This window comes from Scomber japonicus, chromosome 21 (assembly GCF_027409825.1).
Source record: "Scomber japonicus isolate fScoJap1 chromosome 21, fScoJap1.pri, whole genome shotgun sequence".
Taxonomy (NCBI): domain Eukaryota; kingdom Metazoa; phylum Chordata; class Actinopteri; order Scombriformes; family Scombridae; genus Scomber; species Scomber japonicus.
Window position 1 is genome coordinate 16,795,587 of NC_070598.1, and position 22,852 is coordinate 16,818,438.

Consider the following 22,852-nt stretch of genomic DNA (forward strand, 5'->3'; position numbering starts at 1 on the left):
ACACACTAGTTAAAATGTAACATACACCTCATAATGAAGCACCTGACGTTTGCAGTTTTGGACTAAATAAAGTTACTTTGGTATTCTTCTACGTCTCCCATGTCATTCTCAGAAACAGCATTTAAAAAATGGATGATGATGTTGTCAATCTGGATGTTAAAGCCGTAGCAGCATTGTAGTTTATTTGGCAACATTATACAGAACCTGACTTATTGAAACATAAACCCAATAAAAAGTAAAATATATCATTTTTATTATTCATATGGAAATACAAAATCAAGGTACATGCACTGGTAATGGCATAAATAGAGTAGGATCAACATAAAAATGTTGTTTTCAAAAACAAAAATGAAAAATAGAAAACTAAATACAGGAACAACTAAGCCCTATCATGTAGAAACATAATTTTGATTTTATTTTATTCAACAAAAAGAAATCAAAGCAAAGAAACCACATATACATCGAAACACATGTACATGTACTTTGGTCAATACAACAAAACAAAAAGCAATTCCAAGAGACAAGATCAGTGGGCTGAAATATTCTTATGCATTATGGAGTATGATATTCAATATAATATAATTTAGTGATCAATGTGGAATAGTAAAACATTACACTTGTGGTAATAATAGCAATGCAATGAAAGCTATTGGACTAAAATACAATAATCAGCAGCACAATAATCAGTCTAAATGCCTGTTAAATGTGTAAATGTACCATAGATTTTGTCAACCTGACATCTTAGAAGACCATTTAACACTCCTGGTTTTCATACAAAAGTACACAGGAACATATTTCCACATTAGATTTGCTGTGATTATAGAGATACATATAGCTCTTAAAAATATATATAATATGCATGTCAAAATACTGTCACACAGTTATGATAATAAAAAGGCACAAAGAGGACTCTGAAGTTGACAATGGACTATAAATTTGTATTTTATAACTAACTACAACTTTGAAACAAAATGTACAAATATCACAATCGTGTGCCTCAGTAACAGTCATTATTCCTTTCGCCCATCCTTTTACAGGAGAACAAGTGGCCTGACACTTTAGTTCAAACAGCTGGTTGAGCCTGTGGTGACACTACTTTCAAGCAAAGTAAGATGATAAACATGTGGAGTATATCTTTTCACCCCAATTTAAATCTTTTATGTGACAGTGTGGCTTGCAATATTACTGTCATTCAATATTTAATAATAGCACCTTGGAGCTAAATTACAAGCTCACACTGTAATCGGTGTACATACAGTACACACATGAAAGAGGCACTTCTGAACACGTGTATACATTCACACATAGTGCATGCATGCACATTCATGCACTCTGTTAAGACCTGAGGAACATGAAATTAAATCATGATTCAAATAAAGTTGGAAATTAAAATACATGTGCTTAACTATGTTTTAATAAATCAATACGCATTATTTATGTACATGTAAAAAGTTCTAAAAATGACTAAAACACACTTTAAAATGGTCTTAAACTGATTAAACATATGGCGAAATTGATGTCAAGTTCATGAATTACACACTAGAGTCGTTAAGGCTTGTATGAGACTTCTTAACATAACTGCTCATTCACTATGTTTTCCTAGATGATGATGTGATGTGAAACTAAGAGTACTAAGGGTAAAGCCACTTAAGCATCTATGAAACATTTATGTTCTTTACACTTCAGCAAAACCCCGAAATACACCTGAGCTCATCTCAAGGCACAATAGCAGAGCACAGCTCACTTAAGACTTCGTTCATATTCTGGGACTAAATTTCCTAAAAATGCTAAAATTATTTTATTGTATCTGCCATCAATTTAACATGAAATGCTCTACATAGGATTGTAAACCCTGTCCATTTTGCAAATGAAGCAGGTCAAATGTTAAAGAATGATACTGAGTAATTCAAGGCTGCTGACTCTCCACAACTGGACATGTTGTAATCCTTCACCATGTATATTTATCCATCCAGACACAGAAATCCAAGGATTAAAAAAAACAAACAAAACAATATAACTTAGTCTTTAAAGCCACAAAGACAGGATCGGAGTGTCATCCTGGCAGCCGCAGCACGCTGGCAAATCCCGCAACCACCACCCTTTCACTACACCATAAACTGTGTGTATCCCTCAGCACCTGTGACGATTACATCCATCCAGATCCTCATGGCCTCAGGAGAGGGAGCAACCATGTAGTAGACCCTGTCGTGAGTCTTCACACTGAAGGTCAGGCAAGGGTTTGGGCTCTGAGGCGGAGAGAAATAAGAATGCAGGGAAGAAAATAAGGAAGATTTTGAATGATGAATAAAGGTGTGTATATTAAAATAGGATACTGAATAATACTTTTTAAGATGTAAGTTACTGGAATGCATCACTTTTCCCCACATACCTTATGTGCATTCTTCAAATGGTCGTAATACACTTCTTCAATAGCTTGGAAGTAGATCACTCCTTTCAGCTTGGCTTCATGCTTGTCTACACAAATAAAAAACACATGTAAATCCTTGTAAATGTACTGAGGCATGTTCAGTCTTATTTATATTAATTCATCAATATCTTAACTGCATGTAAAATATAGCTAGTACAAAATATTAAAACAAATAGACATGCATGTAAAACTCCATTTTATCAAACAGCTGATGACACACATTCTCAGTTTTCTATGTATTTCTCTGGTTCCATTTGTGTGTGCATGCTTCTCTTCTGTCGTACCTGCATAATACGAGAGTGTGCGTCGGTTGCGGTCAAAGACGAACCAGCGCTTCTTCCAGGTTTTGATCTTGCCTCCCATCTTGACCAGGTAGCCTCTGCAGGTCTTTTCAGAGATGGACAAGTGGAAGCATGTGTCTGTGCTGTGGCCTGCCGACTCAATGTGAGCCCGTAGGTCAAAGTCATCCTTGCGCACGGGTAGGTACCGTGTTAGTGGCCGGGACTAGAAAAAAAAAAAAAAAAAAGAGTAATGACGATGATGTATTTCTATTTTCCTTTTGTGTTTATACAACTCAAACGAATCATGCAGATGTATGTCATGTGTAAAGATAAATTCAGGAGTGAGATTCTTTCTTCTGCTGCCAAATGTTAATTATCCATGAAAGAAAAGAAAAGATGATTGATGGAGCATGTACTGAGAACTGTTTGCATAGATATGATTGAAACCATACAGGAAAGGGAAAATATCCATGAGGAACAGGAAGAAGTGGGTCTACAGGTTAAAAAAAAGCCATGTTGTACCACAAAATATACACACTGACACTACTACAATCAAGAATGAACATTTTGGAGATGAAGACAAATCCATGCTCTCTCACCTGTGCCCTCTGTTTCTCTCGTAGTTTCACCTCACGGTCGATGAGTTTCTGTCGTCTGTTGGTCTCCTCTTGTAGCCTTTTCTCCAGATCCTCCCTTCTTTTCTTCTCTTCCTCCAGCGCCTGCTTTCGTATTTCCATCTCTTGCTCCTGAAGAGTAATGGTTACAATGTTTCACAAAACGCATACATTCATAGAAACTACTGTATGTGGAAAAATTGTGTGTTTTATCAAAATGGCTTTAAGTTAAGATTTTGATTCTTGTTGTAACCTTGTGTTCGAGGAGCCGGCTCTTCTCAATTTGGGCTTCTCTAAGTAGACGCTCCATCTCTTCAAGCTTGGCTGCATTGGAAGTACTGGCACTGAAAAAAACACAAACACAACACACATTGAAAAAAGAAAAAAAAGGGAGAAAAAGTTCTTTACAATCAACCATTTGGCATAATGCTGTGAGAAAAACTAAATCAACCTATGTGCACAAGCTTTATGTTTAGCATTCCAACCCAAAGGCCACACTCTCATGAGAATACTCCTGATTATTCAGTGTTTAGGCATGTGTGTGTATGTGTGTGTGTGTGTCCTGGATCAAAGAGGAAATCAGTCAGGAAAGGAAGCCTGGATGTCAAGGCAATCTAAAAATCTGACTGTCTCCCTTAGGTCTTTCTGACTCTGCTGTGTCATTATCTGTCTTCAGTTAAGAGCGGGGGACCAAGCTAAGCTCTAGATTTTACAGACTGCAGATGGTCTACACATGACATTCTTCACTAATAACACAAGGACGGAATATGTGTGTATGTTTGTCTGTGTGAGGCTTTGTCATGTTAAACAATATTTTTCTCTTTCAGTCTCTCATTTTCTTGCTCAATTTCCCACTCTCTCCATCTGTCACTCGTCCACACACACACACACAAAATACACAATTCTCTCTTATCCGGAGCCAAAAGGAATGGATACCCAGTGTTGATGTGTGATGATGTCATAACATTGTTAAGACGAATGGTACACATTAAACTTAGTCTAAACAAATCAGAAAGGGATAGAGAGGGAGGGAAGTAGGGCACCCCAAGTCACTGAAATTAGAAAGACAGAACAGGAGGGAGGGAATGAAGAGATGAAAAAACAAGAGTAAGTGAAGAAAAGAAAACAGTTTCCTGTTCTTTATTTTTAGTAGGAAAGTGCCTCAAGGTATATGAATAGTCTATTACTGTTGAACAGTTTTGCACTTAGCCAGCTGGTGTATCATCCTTCACTTCCAACCTAGTCAATGTGACAGGCACTTGAATAATACAGTGTCATTGCGTGTGTACATGCTATATCTCAGTCTAATAATCTCCTGAAAAACTAGAACATAACTGAAAACTCTAGTTTTTTTAAACACTAGAGTTAAGTTATACAATTTTGTTAAATCAAACATTACTGTTTCACTGAATGTTCTTATATGACATATTAATGAATGAAAGGAGAGTAAGTAAATAAATTGCAACTATTTACATTTTGACTTCTCCAAACTCATTATGCAGCAGACATTACTCACATTAGCATTTATCAAATCTAGTTCCAACTTCATCCTCATTCTCCATCCTCTCCTCCCTACCTTCCCCCTTTTCATTCCATCCCATTGCCATTCTCTTACCTCAGTCGATGAGAGGGAATCGCACTCATAGTCATTGCAGAGCTGCCCAGTTCAAACCTATATACTAAATGGACTAATTGAGAAAACCTTATTTATCTTACTCCAGTACTTGGATCTCCAGAAAACGAGACACATCACTGGCATGAAGACACAAATCACATTCTTCACATGTATCACCAAACTACTATTTTGCACAGCACTGATCCAGGTTCCACCACACATTCCTTCCAATCCGACCTAAGCAAGTACAGCGCAGTCCAACTGGAGCCATACTGAGGATCACAGAGGAAACTTGTTCCAGGAAAACTTAAAATGCGGGAAGGTCAATCTGCAAATGTTTTAGGACTGTGCAAAAATCTATCTGCTGAAACAAGACCATACCATTCAGAGAAACAAGAGGAGGGGAGACAAAAGACAGATGCAACCACTATAGAGAAGGAAAGCAGCCACACATGGTTTTAGTCCAGACGGGGGGCCGTACCCCTAAATGTACCTCCACACTCATACTGGTTCGCTCGGTTCATCTGAACCTGAGGGGGTTGACTGTGAGCACACACACACACACACATTCATTTTTTCCGTCTTCCGTAACTTGACCTCTGTAACACTAATCAAGAGTCCCCCTTAACTCGTATAACACACACTTCCACACATCTATTCTCCAAGGAGCGACCATGAAAGGAGGGAAACCTCTACTTTGCAGTTCCACACACTTTCTACATTAACTCACGTCCTACCCTTTCTTGCACCCCCCCCCCAATCTCCTTCCTACAGTCTATGTTTCATATCATGAACACAAAGGGGCATTTTCTAATTGAATTTTCTGTCTGTCTTTTCTTGTATTTCAACTTTTCAACTTTTCTGTCATTCAGTTCTTGATCTGTAAGTTTTCTCTCAGTACTTTTTTAAAATATGTGAACATTGCAAAGAGTTATATTCATCAGTGTGTGCTTGTCATTGAAATATTCAGGCTAATTTAATTTAAACAATACAGACGCTTACCTGGAAACATTGTCAGGAGAGCATGCAGAGATGCTGGTTTCAATGGAGTCCGTACTATCCACACTCATTGTGTCAAAGGCCTGGTTGTCACGGTACCCGAAGGCATCGAGGTAGACATTGGTCTGGGAAGCCGCTCGGGAGCTAGACTGACCTGAACAGAGACACAGAAGAAGAAAAGAATATCAGCCTCAGTAGCGTGACTTGCATACAAACGTTACTGACGCTTCTCATGTATGCATGCACACGATTGCTGTACCTGTCTGTGTCACCCCCTCTGGGACCACAACTAGCCCAGCTGGCTTCAATTTTAAATCACAGTGTCCCGCCACTGTGACAGACTCTCTAATATGTCCCGTCAAAAATGTTCCACACCTTTATGGTGTAACTACGTCCAGTAAAAATGTGTCCAAATAGTAGAGCTCATAAAAAAACTGTAACATGTGTCTAAGAAGAGAGCTGGAAATGAATACAGGCAGTAGAATGTAGTCCTAAAAGTAGTTTAGGCAGCTCAAAGATGTTTGGAAAAGAAAATGAGACATTCTCAGAAGTAGAAGGAGCAATGATGACAAAATTATGGTGTAGATACAAGAAGAATGCACACACATACGTGAAAACACAAACACACAACCTGATACCATCTGGCCCTTGCAGCAGACCCGCCCATCTGATGAGCCAGATCAAGGGACCAAAGGGACTGAGGGATCAGATTCATGTGCCACAGCCCGGAAAAAACAGCTGTACCATTTCAACCCAATAAATATATCTTTTTAAACTTATGTTATATGTGTCTTGTAAAGGGACAGTGAAGAAACAGTTACCTATGAAAGATAGCTGATGCAGCTAAACGTGTGTTCAAAACCATGTATCAGAAAACATTCCAAACAGAAGGCAAAAGGATTATACTCTGTGGTTAGTGAACGGCAGATTTTTCCTAATGATGGGAAATGGCTGTTGCATGTTTGTGGTAGGAAGTAGATGTAGAAGAGATCTACTTTTAAGTGTTTTTTTTGTACATTGTGAAGTCATGTCAGTGTCAGTTATGAAACATTTTTGTTAACTGTTTTAACAGTTGTTCACATTCAATCCAGTCCATAAATCAATTTTTTTCAGTTTATAAGACTAAAGTGAAGAGTCACACACTCTATTCGATAGAGCTGCTCTTCTCCACTTACATTCTTTTTACACTACCTCCACTGACTGATAACAAAAAAGAAATAGTGTAATCAAACAAAACACAATGAAGTTGATGTTACCATACTAGGTGTATTTTCATGTTACATATAAAGGAGAAATGAAGGAGGCAAAAAATAAGAGAGAAAAACGACAGATAAAGAGTCTTTGTGAGTGAAGTTATATTCTTCTTGTGTATTCATGTGCACCTACACACACACTCTCTCTATCTGCATTTACAATGTCTAAGCAAGTACATTTGTGGATGTGTAAGCTGATGGGTGTATGAATTCTTACCTTTATACAGACGTCGACTTTCTGTTTCTTTGCTGGATAAGGAGAAAATTCTGGGAAGAATGCTGCCACAACTTGTGCTCTGTACCAAGGGCTGATGAGACTGTGAATGACCATAAATAAAACCACATTGTCAAATTTATTTTACCACACTCTGATATTCAAAATACTCCATGTTGAAATTTGTACAATATACTGCATGTTTGGCATTCAATTGTGTATATGTATGTATATAAAAATACAATTGAATGCCAGAGATGAAAAGGGTACAGATAAACCAATACATAGGCATCAAATGATTTGCATTGTGTGTTTCATGATATACATGTTTACATGACCATCTTTGTATGTGTGTATACCTTGGAAGGGAAGTTTCGTCCAAGTGTTGCACATGTGAACTGGGGGGTCATGGTGGGTGTGGTTTTCTTCCTCGGTAAAGTGTCACTTAGATGGGATCCACCTTCTTTCTCAGACCTCCTCCTCTCCTCCAGCAAACGAAAATGCTGATCAAACACACATAACACACAAGACAGGGGAAGGATGTACGCTGTTAATTGAATACTAATTATTCATGATTTACTTGAAACTCACTCCCTTTAAGATCAAAATGATCTATTTTCATTTTACATCATATAATACTGTCTCACATCTTTAAGGAAAATGTAATGCTTAAAGTCCTATGTAGAATTTAAAATGTCATACTTTGATGCCATCTAGTGGTACTATCAAAGAGTGTGCATTTTCGGTGTTGCTGAAAACCATAAAATTCATTGTAGAAATAGCATTTTAATGATGCACTATGACAAATCAAATGGACAATTGCCTTTTTCTTTTTATCATCAACAGTGGACAAGCCAATCAAAGGAAAGATGTAAAATGTGCATTAGGTTATAAACACATTAAAACACAATCACTAACACACATACACACACACAGACACATAGACACACACGTTACCTGCCTGTGTCGGTGATGGTGTTTTTTGACAGGAAGGGGGGGTGGGGGAGAGTCAGGGAGGGGGGAAGGGTCTCGATATGTCACCATATTCTCTGGCCAATGCACAGAGGGTGTTTTGGGAAGAGGGCGGGAATTAAGATGGGATGAGAAGGAAGTGGAGGAAGAGTAGTGACAGTCGGCAAGTGAGGAAGAATGACAGAGCTTTGAAAAGAAGAAAGGAACATTGTCAGAAAAAGTGGAAAAGTGCAAAAGAAGGAGGGAAACTGGGGGAAATTACTGCATTCTCAAGCAAACACATTTTGCATGATCTGCCTGATCTGTCAGAAGCTGTTCACACCACTACACACACCTCATCCTCTGCTGGTTTGCAGATGTCGTCGTCAGGGGAGGGGTTTGCATCGGATTCAGTAGAGACATTGGCAGGTTTAGGGTCCCCCCCAAGCTGTGAGTAAAGCTCATTGATTTCACTGACTGTGACATAGCCCTGGAAGGTATGATGTGGACAAAATGGGGGAGAAAGAAAGGGTGAGGCATAACATGAGGTGAGTCAGCCATATTAAGATGTTATTTCGGTGAGACAAACATCAGAATTAGTTGTTTTAGAATGTAGAATGATGCTGAATTTGTTGGCATTTCCAAAGCACAAACAGAACAAAAAAACAGTCTTAGGAAAAAGAAACGAGTTACTTGGGCAATGTACTGTTAACAATAAATTAGTGGAGTACACAGGATAACAGACATTTACACTTAATCATATCAGTATTATTTTATATTAGTATACACTGTGCATAATTAATGGATTAAGTCTCAAATCCCTGAAACTTCTTCCTGTCCTGCATTGCAGTGACTGGTAGTTAAAACAGGAAACAAAAGAAAGGGGGAAAATAAGCAACCAGAAGGAAAGGATGAACACTGGACATGGATTTAAACAAACTATCTGGAAGAAGCGGAGAACAGAAATGAATAGATAAGTAAACAAGACAGAGTACCTCAGCATTTTTGAGAAAACGAGAGGAAAGGATGGAAGAAAGGGCGCAGAAGTTGATTGGAGGAGGAGAAATTGTGGTAGACATGGTGTCTCTGCAACCACTGCTAAAAGACTGACACACATCAGCCAGAGAGGCTGAATCCTAAGCAGAGAAGGAAACCCCATCACAAGTTAAAAGGACTCTGAAAGAGGAGCATGGTTCTCATTTCTGTGTTCAACAGCTGTTGATCAAACCTACCTCTCTTAGAGTGAAGCCCCGGCCACCAGTGAGGTCGGCATATTTTCTTTCCAGTGAGGCAAGTTGTTCTTTCTCCTTAAAAAAGGACAGAAATGTAAACAAAGGAAATTTAAAAAAAGCAAACCAACCAAAATTCTATTCTTGTAGGGGGTTTTGTCATTCACACAAGTTCATGGATGGTCACATGGATACACATGCAAACATGGACATCCTTTTACCCTTTGCATCATTGCTTCGAGGGTGCCCCTCTCCTTCAAGAAGCTCTCCTTCTCTCGATGAGCCTGCTGGGTGATCTGTGCTGCCTGCTTCTTCAGAGTCAACAGTCGCTCCTGAAGAAAGATGCAACATATGCATATTGAGAGGCTCCTCTAGCTATAATGGCTAGAGAATGATACAAACACTTGTACCAGTGCTCAAAAACAAAATGTGTTGGATAATTTTTAACGACTTCAACAGTGATTCAACCAAAACAAAAGATATAGTAAGATTTGGTTCATCAAGAATTAATGCCAATTAGCAAATACAGATTTTTACAGAAAAAAAAAAAAATGCAATAGTGTACGGTACATGGTTTTTGGCACAAGTTGGACTCACACACATGCAGCTGTTACCTTGCGAGTGACAGTGCTCCGCTGGTAGTCAGCAATCTCCCGAAGAAGCTGCTGTGTATGGGTCTCCTTCTCTTCATCCTGCCGGCTCTCTCTCTCCAGCTGCTGGAACTCCAAGTCCTCAAACCGCTTTGTCTCTGCCTCGAGTACTTCACAGTCCTGATAAACAAACAATAACAAAATAATAAAAACAGGCAAATAAACAGGCAAGACTAAGAAATGGATGTATACGGTATAAGACACACACTTTTACAGTACATACATATGAGATCAAGTGTTCATGCAAGTGTTCATAAACGACCTGATCCTCTTTATCCTATTTAAAAATTTGCCTTCCTAAAAGGTATTAGTGATGAGAATAATTTTTGCACCATTTTATATTTATTGTATTCTGACATGAAACTGAGACAAACAGCAAGCAGGTACATATCACTTCATCATACCACAAGACACTGAGACACACAAAGCAAACCAGACCCACAATCCCTGATGTTTCATCAACACAACACTCATGCAGAATACTACACCAAAGCATAACCAGTGTCTGATCAAACATGCAGCATGTTGCATATGCATTCCCCAAAAAACACTGACTTTTAAAAATGCTGTCTATCCAAGAAATATTTTTATACAATGTGTTGTCATGTGCAAAACACAATGTTGGTGTAGAGAGTCAAACAGATCTTCAACCCTAACTCTTGAGATACTTTGCACTCTTACAGGCTCAATCCTTCTGATAAAATACAGAGATGTGATGTGTAGACATGGAAACCTAAAGAGTTAGACAATGAGAAGACAGAACATGAACCAGGTAAAGATCAAAGGTGGCTGTGGGGCAGAGAGCAATATAGCTCAGGAAAGGAAATATTCACATGCAAGTCCAAGTATGCAAACATTACATGTGCCATTCTATACAAGTATGCTCATGTGAACACCTGTCCACGTGTACTGCAGGTCCTGACTGTCAATATGCTTATGCTGTTTGTTCTGCTTTTCTTCTATGAGTGTATGCATGCACAGCTGTTGCATTTCACACATACACTGAGTATTCTTGCTTATATGCTTGCCTTACCTCAGTATGGATGAATGGGATTACACATGCAAGTACATTCAGTATCTTTCTGTGCATGTGTGTGTGATGTGTGAGTGTTCGTGTGTGTACTGACCCTGGCTAGCTGCTCCTGCAGGGGCTCCTTGGTGGCCTCAGGGCAGCTGTCCAGCTGGGAGCGCTGCTCACACACAATCTGAGCCAACCTCTCTACTCTGCCCCTTTCTGCCTGCAGCAACTCACACGCCTGACACATACACACGCACACATATGTACAAATATATGCACATACATGCCCATACAAACATGTACACATTGTACACATGTGTACATAGAAACACAGAGGCACACATGCGCACACACATACACGCATGGACACGCACGCAGGACAGAGAGAGGATGGCAGCGTTAGTGGGACTGGGGAGCCACAGTTAGTTACTACGGCAACCAGGTCAGCAAGATTAGCGTAGAGGAAGGGGAAGAAGGATAGAAGCTGTATGAGTAAAATCTACCAAGGGACAAAAAATGGGGGTTGAATTGGAAAAAAAAAAGAAAGGCAGGTAGGTTGGTTGGTATGAAAAGCATTATGAGTCTCCTGCCATCTTTTTTATTTGTTTGAGGAGGGCAATGGAAAGACTTGGGGAATGAGGGAGAGGAGGGAGATATGGAATGGTTCAGTAGAGGGTTAACTAACGTATTGGTGATCCTCTCTTTACAACATACACAGACACCCAAAATCTGTACAAGCACTCAGCTTCACCTACTCTTCAACAGAACAACAGTCATCTGTCTAATCCTTCTGTCACTCTCTCCCTTTGTCCAACTCAGTATCATGATGGGAGTTTATGAACACTATCTGGCTGTGAGTCCATGGAAATTTCAGAGTCAGTCCAGGAATCAGTCCAACAGAGGAGAAGGATCCTAATGCCAAACTAAAACATGTGCACAGACACACAACAAATTCCACCCATTTATCCACTTATACCTCCCACTCTGTCAGTCATACCATATATTGGTAATAAATGTAGACACACATATACAAGCTCACCTATGTCTGCAGCAGTGTGTGTGTGTGTGTGTGTATGTGTGTGTGTGTAAGATAAGATCGCTTGGTGACCGCTATACCCTGGGCAGTATTAGCAGATATATATTGGGACCAGAGACAGCATGAGAAGGATTAACACCTACCAGTTAGTCACATGACCTCTGAATGTATGAGAGTCTCTGAAGCATATGTATTTTCAATCGCACACTTACTCCTTGGGAAGGGAAATTGATGTGCTTCATACGCTTCATGTTTAGTGTACATGTTTGACGATAATATGGTTAGAAGGATTTTGAGAATACACACCTGTAACACTTGTGACATTGGCTACAGTATGTTTCTCCCCTCTGTCTGATTACTAATATCACTTACCAGCCTCTCAAGGAAGACATTCAAAGAATTTGCAGAGGAAGCACCATCAAATGCTTAAGTCTGTAGACGAACCATATCTCAAGTGTCCAATCATCTTTGAGTACTGATCCAACAGTGTGTAACTAACTCCTTCTACAGTACCTTTACATTTCTCCTGTTGGGTCTAGGTATCTGTGTTGGCCATTCATCAGAAGTGTATCTCTCACACATTACACAAAAGTTTTAACATTAAGCAAAGATGATTAAATACCTTTTCTTTTTCCTGCTTGGACTTGGTCTCTAGGTCAGCTATCTTGCTGTGAAGTGCTTCCAGAGCGTCTTTTTCCTGTTGGAGAGCAGCTACCTCTGACTCCTGCTCAGCATCCACCAGAGCTCGCTCAACCTCCACCTTGGATAGATTACACACCAGTAAGTTATCATCTTTTGGTGAATCTGAGCCATAAATTAGTTTGTTTTTTGTACTGGAACTGATTTTTAAACTCTTTGTTTCCTTTATGTATATTACACATCTTTCACTTAACATCCTCCCTCCCTCCCTCTCCCTCTGTCCTGTCTCTACCTCTCGGGCAGATTCCTCCACTTGATTGTCCAGCTCTTTGATCTTTTGCTCCAGCTCCTCCATGTTGTTTAGCACCTGAATCCTGTCCTCTTCCACACGCCTCACATCCTCCTCTGAAGGCCTCACATCCTGTTCATGGCGACGAATTGCATCGTCAAATGCCTGGTGAAAACAATCGACAGCAAAGTTACTCACTGAGCAGTTGTTAAGATGTAGTAATATTAACTAAAAAATATATGGGGGATTTAATAATAATAATTGATGTATAAAGTTTTTATTCACTACAGGTTTATAAGTTTGCTGAAACGGCATTTCTTTGAATGAATGAAATTATATGTTTGTGCACAACAAAAAAAAGTGGGCATACACTGACACACACACATACAAACTAACACCAGCTGTCACTTCTAAACGGTGACACTTAGCCTGCTCTAATCTAATAAATGGGCCGTAAATATCCCCCCCAACTGTGTGCATGAAAGATGTATATGACGATACTTTCCAAGTATTAAGAGGAGTGATCCTTGTCACTCTCATGTTTTCCAGAAAGAACAGGGAGCATCAACACTTCCCACATTAAGCCTTATTAATCTTCAAGAAGCTGGCAAAGTCAAAGGTGCTACTTTAGCTGTCTTGTACTCCTTTCATACAGGAGATGTGTACAATGTTGAATGTATATTTTACCCACTTATGAGGTTGTTGTTAGAGGATACGCACTGAGACAGACACCCCAGTGTACTGCAAAATCACAGAATGACAAATACCTCATAAAAACATAAAGTTAAGTTTCTCTTATCATGCTCACTTGTGCACCCTCTGGTATTTTTCTTGCTCTCTTTCATTATTTTGCCAATCACATTAAATTAAACTAAAATTCAACAGTAACTTAAACTTAACAGTAAGCAGCAGGATCTAACCAAGGTTGAGCACAGATCAGGAAAAGGTTGAAAAGATTGCTGAGAAATAGGCAAGTTATGAGCTGACTACTCTAAACTCAATTTTACATTGTCATTGAATTAAAAGGACTGTGTGCATGTACTGATTTGGGGGCAATTCTGTATCAGCACAATGACATCACAATAAGCATCTTTTTTTTTATACCTCATTGGTCCTCTGTGCACGTGGAGAGGGTGAGGGGGCAAAGCTTCGCAGGCTGATAGCAGGTGACTCTGCCCTGTTGTCTCGGGTACCGCTGCTGCGCCTCCGTCGTACCTGTAGATCGTCATCATAGTAACTATACTCTGATCCAGGTGAGGTCAGGTGTCCATTTCCTGTCATTCCATTAAGAGCTGAAGAGTCAGAAAAGACAGATGGTGTATCATCATCGTCATCATTCAGTTGGAGTTTCTCAAGCTCCTGGTTGATCTTTTGGAGGTCCGCCACAGCAGATGTGGGACTCGTAGTCGTGCTGCCTCCATCCCTCTCAGTCCGGCCGAGCTCCGTACACAAAGACAAGATGGTCTCTAGACGCTGTCGTTCCTGTAAACACACACATACAGAAACACACACATGTATGTGTTACAACAGTGATTCCCAACAAGGGGTACATGTACGCAGGGGGTACTTCTTCAGTTACCAGATGATTCGAGAAAAGGTTATTATTGAAAAGATTAGAAACGCTGAAATGGATCGTTTTCTTTTTAAAAGTGCAGAAACTGTGATAGCTAAAAGAGATGCATAAATGGTTGTTGGTTGCATACTGCACTCCTGCCACTCAACAAGGTTGCATGACAAATTAAACTTTGACCAAAACTTTAAAAAAAAATAAAAGGTGACCAAGTCTAAACATCAATATTTTATTTCTTGCATGAAATATGGCCAATAGTAGGTATTGTTATGAAATAATAGTTTCCTGAGCATTACAGTATGTGCAACTGTAACCTTGTGTTCTTAAATAAACCAGACATAGTTATAACACCCAGTTAAAGACATCTTACTGTATTTCTTCAAACATATTTTTAAATTGGTCGAAAAACTACAAATATGAACTTTTGTATTTATTTTTCATTTTAGAAAAGCCAAGTCACAACAACTGAGCAAAATAGTATTATTTCATTCCATCAAAAATCAAGTTTTCAATATTTAGATTACCTGTGGAAGCATTGCAGAAATCAGTCCCTCTAGTTAAAAAAGTTGTTGTTTAGTCAGTAACACACTCGATACCATCTAGTCTAGTATATCATTTGCATACTCCAGAGAGTATATTTCCCCTTGCTGAGAATCCCTGGAGCAGGAGCTCTCCTTGCCACAGTTCTCTGTGCTCCCAACACACATATACAGGGTGTAAGCTACAGGGGCTGCAATGAGTCAAAATACCCCCTTGTAGGTTTAGCAACATGGGGGCTGGGAGAGGGAGAGCATAAGCCACAAGTAATATTAGAAAGGGAAAGACGGATGTTAAAAGAAAAGGAATGTGGGACAGAGGTGTCTGTATGTTTGTGTGTGTGTGAGAGTGAGCTAATGAGAAAGTGGACAGCTGTCAACTACGATCGGAAGTGTGCACGAGAACCAGCCGTGACTCTAAACACAGGAATGTGACTGTGTGTACTGCAACTAAGGAAACAAGAGACTTTCCAGGGAATCGTGCTCTAGGAAGGAATATGATCCAGGTGAAGTTAGCACTATAAAAATCTTTGAAGAGGTATTATTTTAAGGAGAAACATTATTAGCTACATTATACACATATTACTTACTTTAAAATGTGTGCAAAATGTAGTTAACTCAAATCGATATAAATGTTTAATTCTCACCAAACTAACAAAGGAAACTACAAACACACACAAACCATTTATAGTATGGAATGTGAACCAGGAGCTCCAGCAAAACAAGCCTGTGACAGTTTGTCACCTTGTTCTATTCTAATAGACACAGTCTCTGTAGAGCTCTTAAAGCAATCAGCTGTCAACTAGAGAAAGAAAATGGGAAGAAGATGAGAGAGAAACTCTGAAAAAGTAGGATGGCAGTAACTAGTACAGAACAAAAAAGACAGAGACAAAGCTGAAGACAGGAGGAAAACAGTGGGAGAGAATGTGAGGTAAGAAAAAGAGAGGAAACATGTTGTGGAAATATGAGCTGGTGCTTTGGTTGCCTGTTGCATAGTGGACTAAAAGAGGAGCACTGCAATAAAATGATTCCGCTCACTGAGCTCTAGGAGCTTTTCAGGTGTGATAAAAAAGGATAAAGTCTTTTCCAATGGTAATGGAGAAACCTTCCCTTGAGTCACAGCACAGATTTATCTCACTCTACCTCTTAATCTTTCTTTCTCCCTCTCTGCCTTGTTTTACACCTCATTGTCGCTCTTCGCTGCTATTATTAGTATCAATACCAAATCAGTCTGTCTCTCTTTACACTACCAAGCCGCATTTCATTACAGAGAAAAGTGCTTCTTAAATTTAGTTTCTTTGCTTAATGCCAATTGATGGATTATAATAGCACAAATTTAACCGAAGCCTAACAGAAGAATTTATGCCTCACAATTTGTTTTGCAAGAGTTGATTCTAGCAATAGAATTGATTTTGTGTTTCTCTTCATTTCTATTGTTATTGGTAACATCCTCAAATAGAGGAGTATGCAAACATACCTAATAATAATATTTGCATGGATAGAGCGCATGTTCCCTCAGCTACCACCAGAGGGCAGAGTAAGTTAAGGCAATCAACCGAAGCTTTTCCCAGAGCTTGAGCCTTCAATGCTGAGATGATGGTAGTGGCTTGTTTACAAAGATCATTGCCTAGCACATACAGTAGGGTTCAAAAGTCTGAGACCAGTTTCCCGTTATTATTCATTATTCAGAACCTGTTATTCAAAATTATTATATTTAAAAGAGTGACAATGCAGCACTTAATGATACAAATCTCTGATTAGGCCATTGTGAATGCACCATTTAATGTTCTTAAAGGTGGCTCCTGTCTTTTGCATCAGGGTCAAATTAAAAGAAGACTTAGTTTTAAATCAAAATCCACATCAAATGCAACACATCTAAATAAATGTTTCATCTTGATATTGGGTTAAGAGCAAATTGGCTCTCTAATCAGAGCGGGAGATGCAGCTCCACAATATTTAATTTTCCTCAAAACTATAACTCAAAATGACTTGTAGGCCAGCTTAAAGCCACTGTGAAGCTTGTGAAACACAGTTTGGTTTGTGTGGCAACCAGAAAACTATTTCTCACAGTTAAAGGGACAGTTCACTTAGCAGAATATGGCTATGTGAAAGAGAGGGACCATTTAAGGAGAGAAGCATAGTGGGATTTTGAATTCACTTGTCATTATACGTTGAGCATCTGTGTGTTTATCCACCTGCTACCCTATAACTCTGCTCTCTAATCTTCTTGGTTTCTCCAGCCCACATCAGACTGATGTGTTCTCTGGCTCTTCAGTGGTCTGAACCACACTGGGCAGGCGGACCTCCAGATGACTGACATAAACATGCAAAACACACACACACACACACACACACACACACACACACACACACACACACACACACACACACACACACACACACACACACACACACACACACACACACACACACACACACACAGAGATCCAAGCACAGGGTTAAGAATAGTCCTGTTAGCATGGGCTAAGGGCCAGAGGCATCTGTCTGGTGGTGAACCTCACTCAGTGTGTGTGTGTGTGTGTGTGTGTGTGTGTTAAGCTCCCTGGGAGAGTATCTTTCAAAGGACAAGGAAGAGGCAAGTGTGAAGAAGCATTCCTACACATTCCATTTCTTGTGTGCAATTGTGTATGTCAGTTTTTATCCACACATTTGATTTGAATGCTGTGATTCCAAAGAATTCATTGGCCAACACCAGGAAGATGGGGGAAATCATATAAACAAACACACTCAAACTCACCAGTCTCTCCACCTCCTGCTCACGGAGTCTCTCCTCTTTTTGGCGATGATGGTAGTCAGTCAGTTCCTCCTTCCCACTCAGCGAGCTGATACTCCCCCTTCTTTCCCTGAAACCCCCTGGTGGGGTCACTCCAGCTTTTCCAAATGACTGCCTTCTCTCCCCAAGGCCTATCCCAGGTTCTAGTCCTGCCTTTCCAAATGAAGACCTCCTTTCTCCAAGTCCAAGCCCTGAGGAACCAGTGAGTTCAAGGCCTACCTCACGCCTCTCCCTCTCTCCAAAAGACAGCTCCATTCCTTTGGAGAAACCACGGCTGGCCAGCCGCTCCGGTTCTGGAGGACTGGAACTTGTGGAGCTGATAGAGCCCACTGAGCTTGTGGAAGTCAAGCTGAGTTTTTTGGCCACACGAGGGGAAGAGGAGCCCCCTGCCCTGGACGGGATAGTCACATCAGGTGGGGCAGTTGTGGAGGAGATAGGGTTGGTGGTGGAGGACATGTTCTTAGGAGAGGAGAGGGAGATAGACACAACACCTTCTCCCTGAGATGTGGCCTGGATTTGATTCCTGTTGGAGGACTGCTGGCTAGAGTTACTGGAGTTGTGGTTGAGGTCAGGGCTGGCATTTAGGCTGTTATTGTTGTTGTAATGGTCTTTGCTATGTCTGTAAGACCCAGAAATGTCAGACCGACGCGGGGGCAACGTTGACAAGGTCAACAGTCCATTGTTGGTGTCACGGGGAGATGGGGAGGGGCAGAGGCGTGGCAGTGAGCGGCTATGTCCTCCTGACATCATCCCACTCAGTGAGCCTGCCGAGTATTTCCTGGTTCGACTGCTTGGTGATGGCTCTGGATTGCCATAGCTACGGCGTCCAAGACGGGGGCTTGAGGGCATACTAGTTGCACCTCCTGCTGATGGAGTGCGGGATGAAGAGGATGCGGGAGGAAGAGAGAGGAGAAAGCTATCACTACCAGCAACAGAGGTGGAGGAGCCTCCGCCATTCCATGTAGAGAGTAAAGTAGAGGAGCCCGGGTTGTGCAGCCGTCGGTTATCACTGATGCCAAAGTTGTCCTGATTACGACCAATGGACGTGCGGGAGCCCATAGAAGAGGAAGGGTCCGATCGTCGGGAAGAGGAAAGAGGGGGATTGCATTTCATTGACATGGGGGGACGATCTGTGCCATAGAAACGTCTTGCCTGTTCTTGATAGGCTGATGAAGATGAGATGCCAGGTGATGCAATAGGTGTAGTGGGGGGAGACTGAGGAAAGGAGAAAAAATGGTTAACCTTTGGAAGTGCTTAAATATGCTTTCTTATTGTGATATCTAATGCATATAACATTGTTATTGTATTGCAGAGGTAAAGGAAGAGACAGAAAAATACAGAAAACAAGATAGTGAGGCTTTAGATAATAACCAGCTTCGTTAGCCAGGTCAAGCTTTGTAATAGAAAGTAAATCTTGTGTTACCACTTGAAGAATGCAGTAGAACTTAGGATGATGGGTAAGCCCTAGAGAGCAATGTTTTGTCTTGTAGGTAATGAGTAAACCCTAATTAACTCTGTTTAGCCCATGACAAACAACCATGCAAACCACAAGGAATCTACGAGCCCTGTTACAGCATGTTGCAGAAAGCAGAATAATAAACTCTGTAGTGGAGCTAAATGATGACCTACCTGTGTCATGCTGAAGTAGGAGGGGTTGGCATTCCCGTTGGCTCTCAGGCTGTTCTCCAGGGCAATTTTCTTACGCTGCAGGGTGTCCATCAAATCCCGGAGTTCGGAGGCTGAACGCATGCCCCTCGCACTGCTGGTCCCACCAACCACAGCATGGCTATAGTCACTGCTAAACTTCAGGTAGTCTAGAAGTGAGAGAGACAAAAAATGGATTTAGTACCAGGAGGAAGAGTGAAGTGGAACAGATGCAATATAGATATATAAACACACACGCCCTCATCCAAGTGTTTTCCTATTCATTTAATGGAAAGTTGAGATATGATTAGTAACAGGAAAGCACTACAGAGAAAAAGGAAAATAGGGCCTGTGGGGGAGGGGGAGTCATAGATAGTGACAGAAAGAGAGGTAGAAAGTTTGTGTGTGTACCTGAAGCTGAAGCTATACATAGATGGGGCCCTAGGCAGAACAAACCCACAACTTGCAGCCAATCACCCAGAATACACACATGCATACACACACTGCATGCACATACACACCTGCACAAAACAAACAGTTTAACTCTAAATCTGGCTCGGTTCCTTAGGATAGGATTTGGGGAAATAAGAGAGACCACAAAATATTCTGGAATACCCTCAAGAGGCCCCCCGCCCTTCCTAAAACCTCTTATTTAAATTGTGTCAGCAGTGAAGGGGTCTTTTTCCAAACCTCAACTAAGCCCTTTTTTTTTTTACTTCCTTCCTCCTGCTAAATTTTACTTTTACCAAAAACTATTTCTTATTTGGTCAAGCTCAGCAGAGGTATATTTCCACTATTCTAAAAGAGAATTACAGGAAAGCCTCCATTATTATTATCCTGTCATCAAAAATGTAGGTAAGAGAAAGCAAAGTGAGAAACCTGCCCATTTTTATTCATCTGTGGCTTTATGTGGAAAAAGGAGCTATTACAATGTTCTAGACCACCCAGTGTTTAACTGCCACACACACCCACAAAAAGCTTTCCTACAACTGACAACAGTGGCTCCACCTGTGAGAAACACACATGTATATCCCATGTGTACATTTGTGTTTAAGAATTTAAGCAGAAATAAGACTATTCAACTACCATTGCTTAGTTTGGTTTTATTACACCAGAAGCTAGGGCACGTCATGGCTGGATATAAGCCTGTGTGAAAAAATGTCAAACCTTACATGGTGGAGAGAAATGGGGCAGAAAATGAAAGACATCATAAGATCTAGAAACACACACACACACACACACACACACACACACACACAAACGCACACACGCACACACACACAAGTAGGGTGTTTGTGTCCATACATGGGCAGATTTATACTGGAGGTCTGGCGTGCATCAACTCTTTTCTATCGTTACTATTCTCTTCTATGCCAAGCCACTCTTTGCTTGGTGTGGGAGTCCTCCCTTTCTGAGCACGTGTCAGAGTGTGAGTCTTGGCAATCTGGAGGATGAAAGGTAAAGCTTTTGGCTGTCTATAATAACAGTTTTACTGGGAATGTGTGTGTGTGTGTGTGTGTGTGTGTGTGTGTGTGTGTGTGTGTGTGTGTGTGTGTGTGTGTGTGTGTGTGTGTGTGTGAGAGAGAGAGAGAGAGAGTGAGTTGTAAGTCATTTTTAAGAAAGCATCAGAGAAGCAGGGGAGAGAGCATTCCTTGTGTCAAGGAGTTTAAAGAGCAAGGATTCCACTGATTAAGGTGCACACATGCACACACACACACACACCCCTTGCTCACAGCCCGATCAATCACTGAAGAGACAGTAGAGTCCAGCTGTATCACCATGGAAATGGAGGGGCACCAGATGACAAAAACATTCCAATATGCTTTGAATTTAAGTTTCAGCATATGTGTGACAGTGAGGGTGTGTGTTTAAGAAAGATATATGAGAGGGCTGAGAGGAATATCTGCCCCCACCCTATCATTCAGTATTTTTAACACACATATTCAACATTAACATCCCAATCTCACACACCTGTCTAGGTCGTGTCTACCTGTAACTCTACCCTGACATGACAGGGGACAGAGGCAATGAGTTTGGATATTGTGGATACAGATGTGGCATTAATACCAGTAGGTGACTAAAGTCTAAAACTGGAGAATAGGTAAAAGAAAAGTGGTTGAGAAAGGGAAGGGGGTGAAAGAAGAGAAAGTGACAGGGCAGAACAAAGGCAGAGGGATCAAGTGCAGTTCAGGGGTCAGTGAAAGGGTTTACCAGCCAAGTATAATGTTGACTGTGCGTGTGTGTGTCTGTGTGTTTACCTGTATTGTAGGCTAAAGCTGACACAGGGCTCTTTTGTGGAAGCATGCTTTTCATTCTGCTTGCCTCCTCAGGATGGTTGAACCGGAAGAAATAGCTCTTACCCAGACACAATGAGTAACCTGGAGAGAAAACAAATTAACACACAAGGTAAAATTAGAAATACAACTCATATTTACAATGACAGAATGGAGTCATGTATTGTATTTCTTAGCATTTATGACAGTGTGGCACAAATAAAAAAAAAAAAAAACACGAACTTCAAAACTACAAAATTCATCACACACTATATACGAAGAGGTGGTACAGCTTCAAATTTGAATGAGCCTGGAGTATTTCTTCACAGCCAGACACACACTTGCACAGCCACCCATTCCAGACCACAGTGTTTGCTCTGGCCATCAATTAGACCGAGAGGGCCAGGTATTAAACAAGATGTCAGGGTCACAACCTCTGTAATACACACAGCCAGCCACAGCTGTCCAAATACCTCAGAAGGGATGGGAGGGAGACAGCAGTGCCGCTGACACACACACACACACACACACACATACACATAGGAGGTCTGATGCAAGAAGAATGAAAATAATCAAAGTGAAAAGACAGAAAAAAAGAAATGAAAATAAAACAGTGATTAGATACAAGAGGGCAGAAAATAAAGAGTTCTCGTTTCGTTTATCTTTCTCCAGTATGTTTTTTAGCACAGAACACATTTTCTTGCTCTCTCTTTTGTCCTCCATCCCTGAGGGTAGAAGGCTCAGATAAGCATTACAGTAAACCCCCACAATGTTAGCATGTGTGTAAAAGTCTAAAAAAGCACCTCCTTAATAGCTCCA

The 22,852-nt window shown here is 40.6% G+C and overlaps 1 protein-coding gene across 2 annotated transcripts in view; it reads right to left on the minus strand.

Moving 5' to 3' along the window:
- Positions 1-161: 161 nt before the first annotated feature.
- LOC128382295 (pleckstrin homology-like domain family B member 1) overlaps positions 162-22,852 on the minus strand; it is a 24,935-nt gene continuing 2,244 nt past the window's right edge. Inside the window, exons 2-19 of one of the 2 annotated variants that reach the window (XM_053342295.1) lie at positions 22,019-22,138; positions 19,746-19,930; positions 18,081-19,331; positions 14,321-14,698; positions 13,220-13,381; positions 12,911-13,048; positions 10,199-10,354; positions 9,806-9,916; positions 9,588-9,662; positions 8,711-8,845; positions 7,764-7,907; positions 7,408-7,507; positions 5,941-6,091; positions 3,577-3,667; positions 3,309-3,455; positions 2,713-2,932; positions 2,390-2,475; positions 162-2,246 (exon numbers count right to left, since the gene is read on the minus strand). In XM_053342295.1, the coding sequence (XP_053198270.1) occupies positions 2,106-2,246; positions 2,390-2,475; positions 2,713-2,932; positions 3,309-3,455; positions 3,577-3,667; positions 5,941-6,091; positions 7,408-7,507; positions 7,764-7,907; positions 8,711-8,845; positions 9,588-9,662; positions 9,806-9,916; positions 10,199-10,354; positions 12,911-13,048; positions 13,220-13,381; positions 14,321-14,698; positions 18,081-19,331; positions 19,746-19,930; positions 22,019-22,073 (3,726 nt within the window). In that variant the 5' untranslated portion in view covers positions 22,074-22,138 and the 3' untranslated portion in view covers positions 162-2,105. The remainder of the gene's footprint in view (positions 2,247-2,389; positions 2,476-2,712; positions 2,933-3,308; positions 3,456-3,576; positions 3,668-5,940; positions 6,092-7,407; positions 7,508-7,763; positions 7,908-8,710; positions 8,846-9,587; positions 9,663-9,805; positions 9,917-10,198; positions 10,355-12,910; positions 13,049-13,219; positions 13,382-14,320; positions 14,699-18,080; positions 19,332-19,745; positions 19,931-22,018; positions 22,139-22,852) is intronic. The other variant, XM_053342296.1, reaches the window with a different exon arrangement.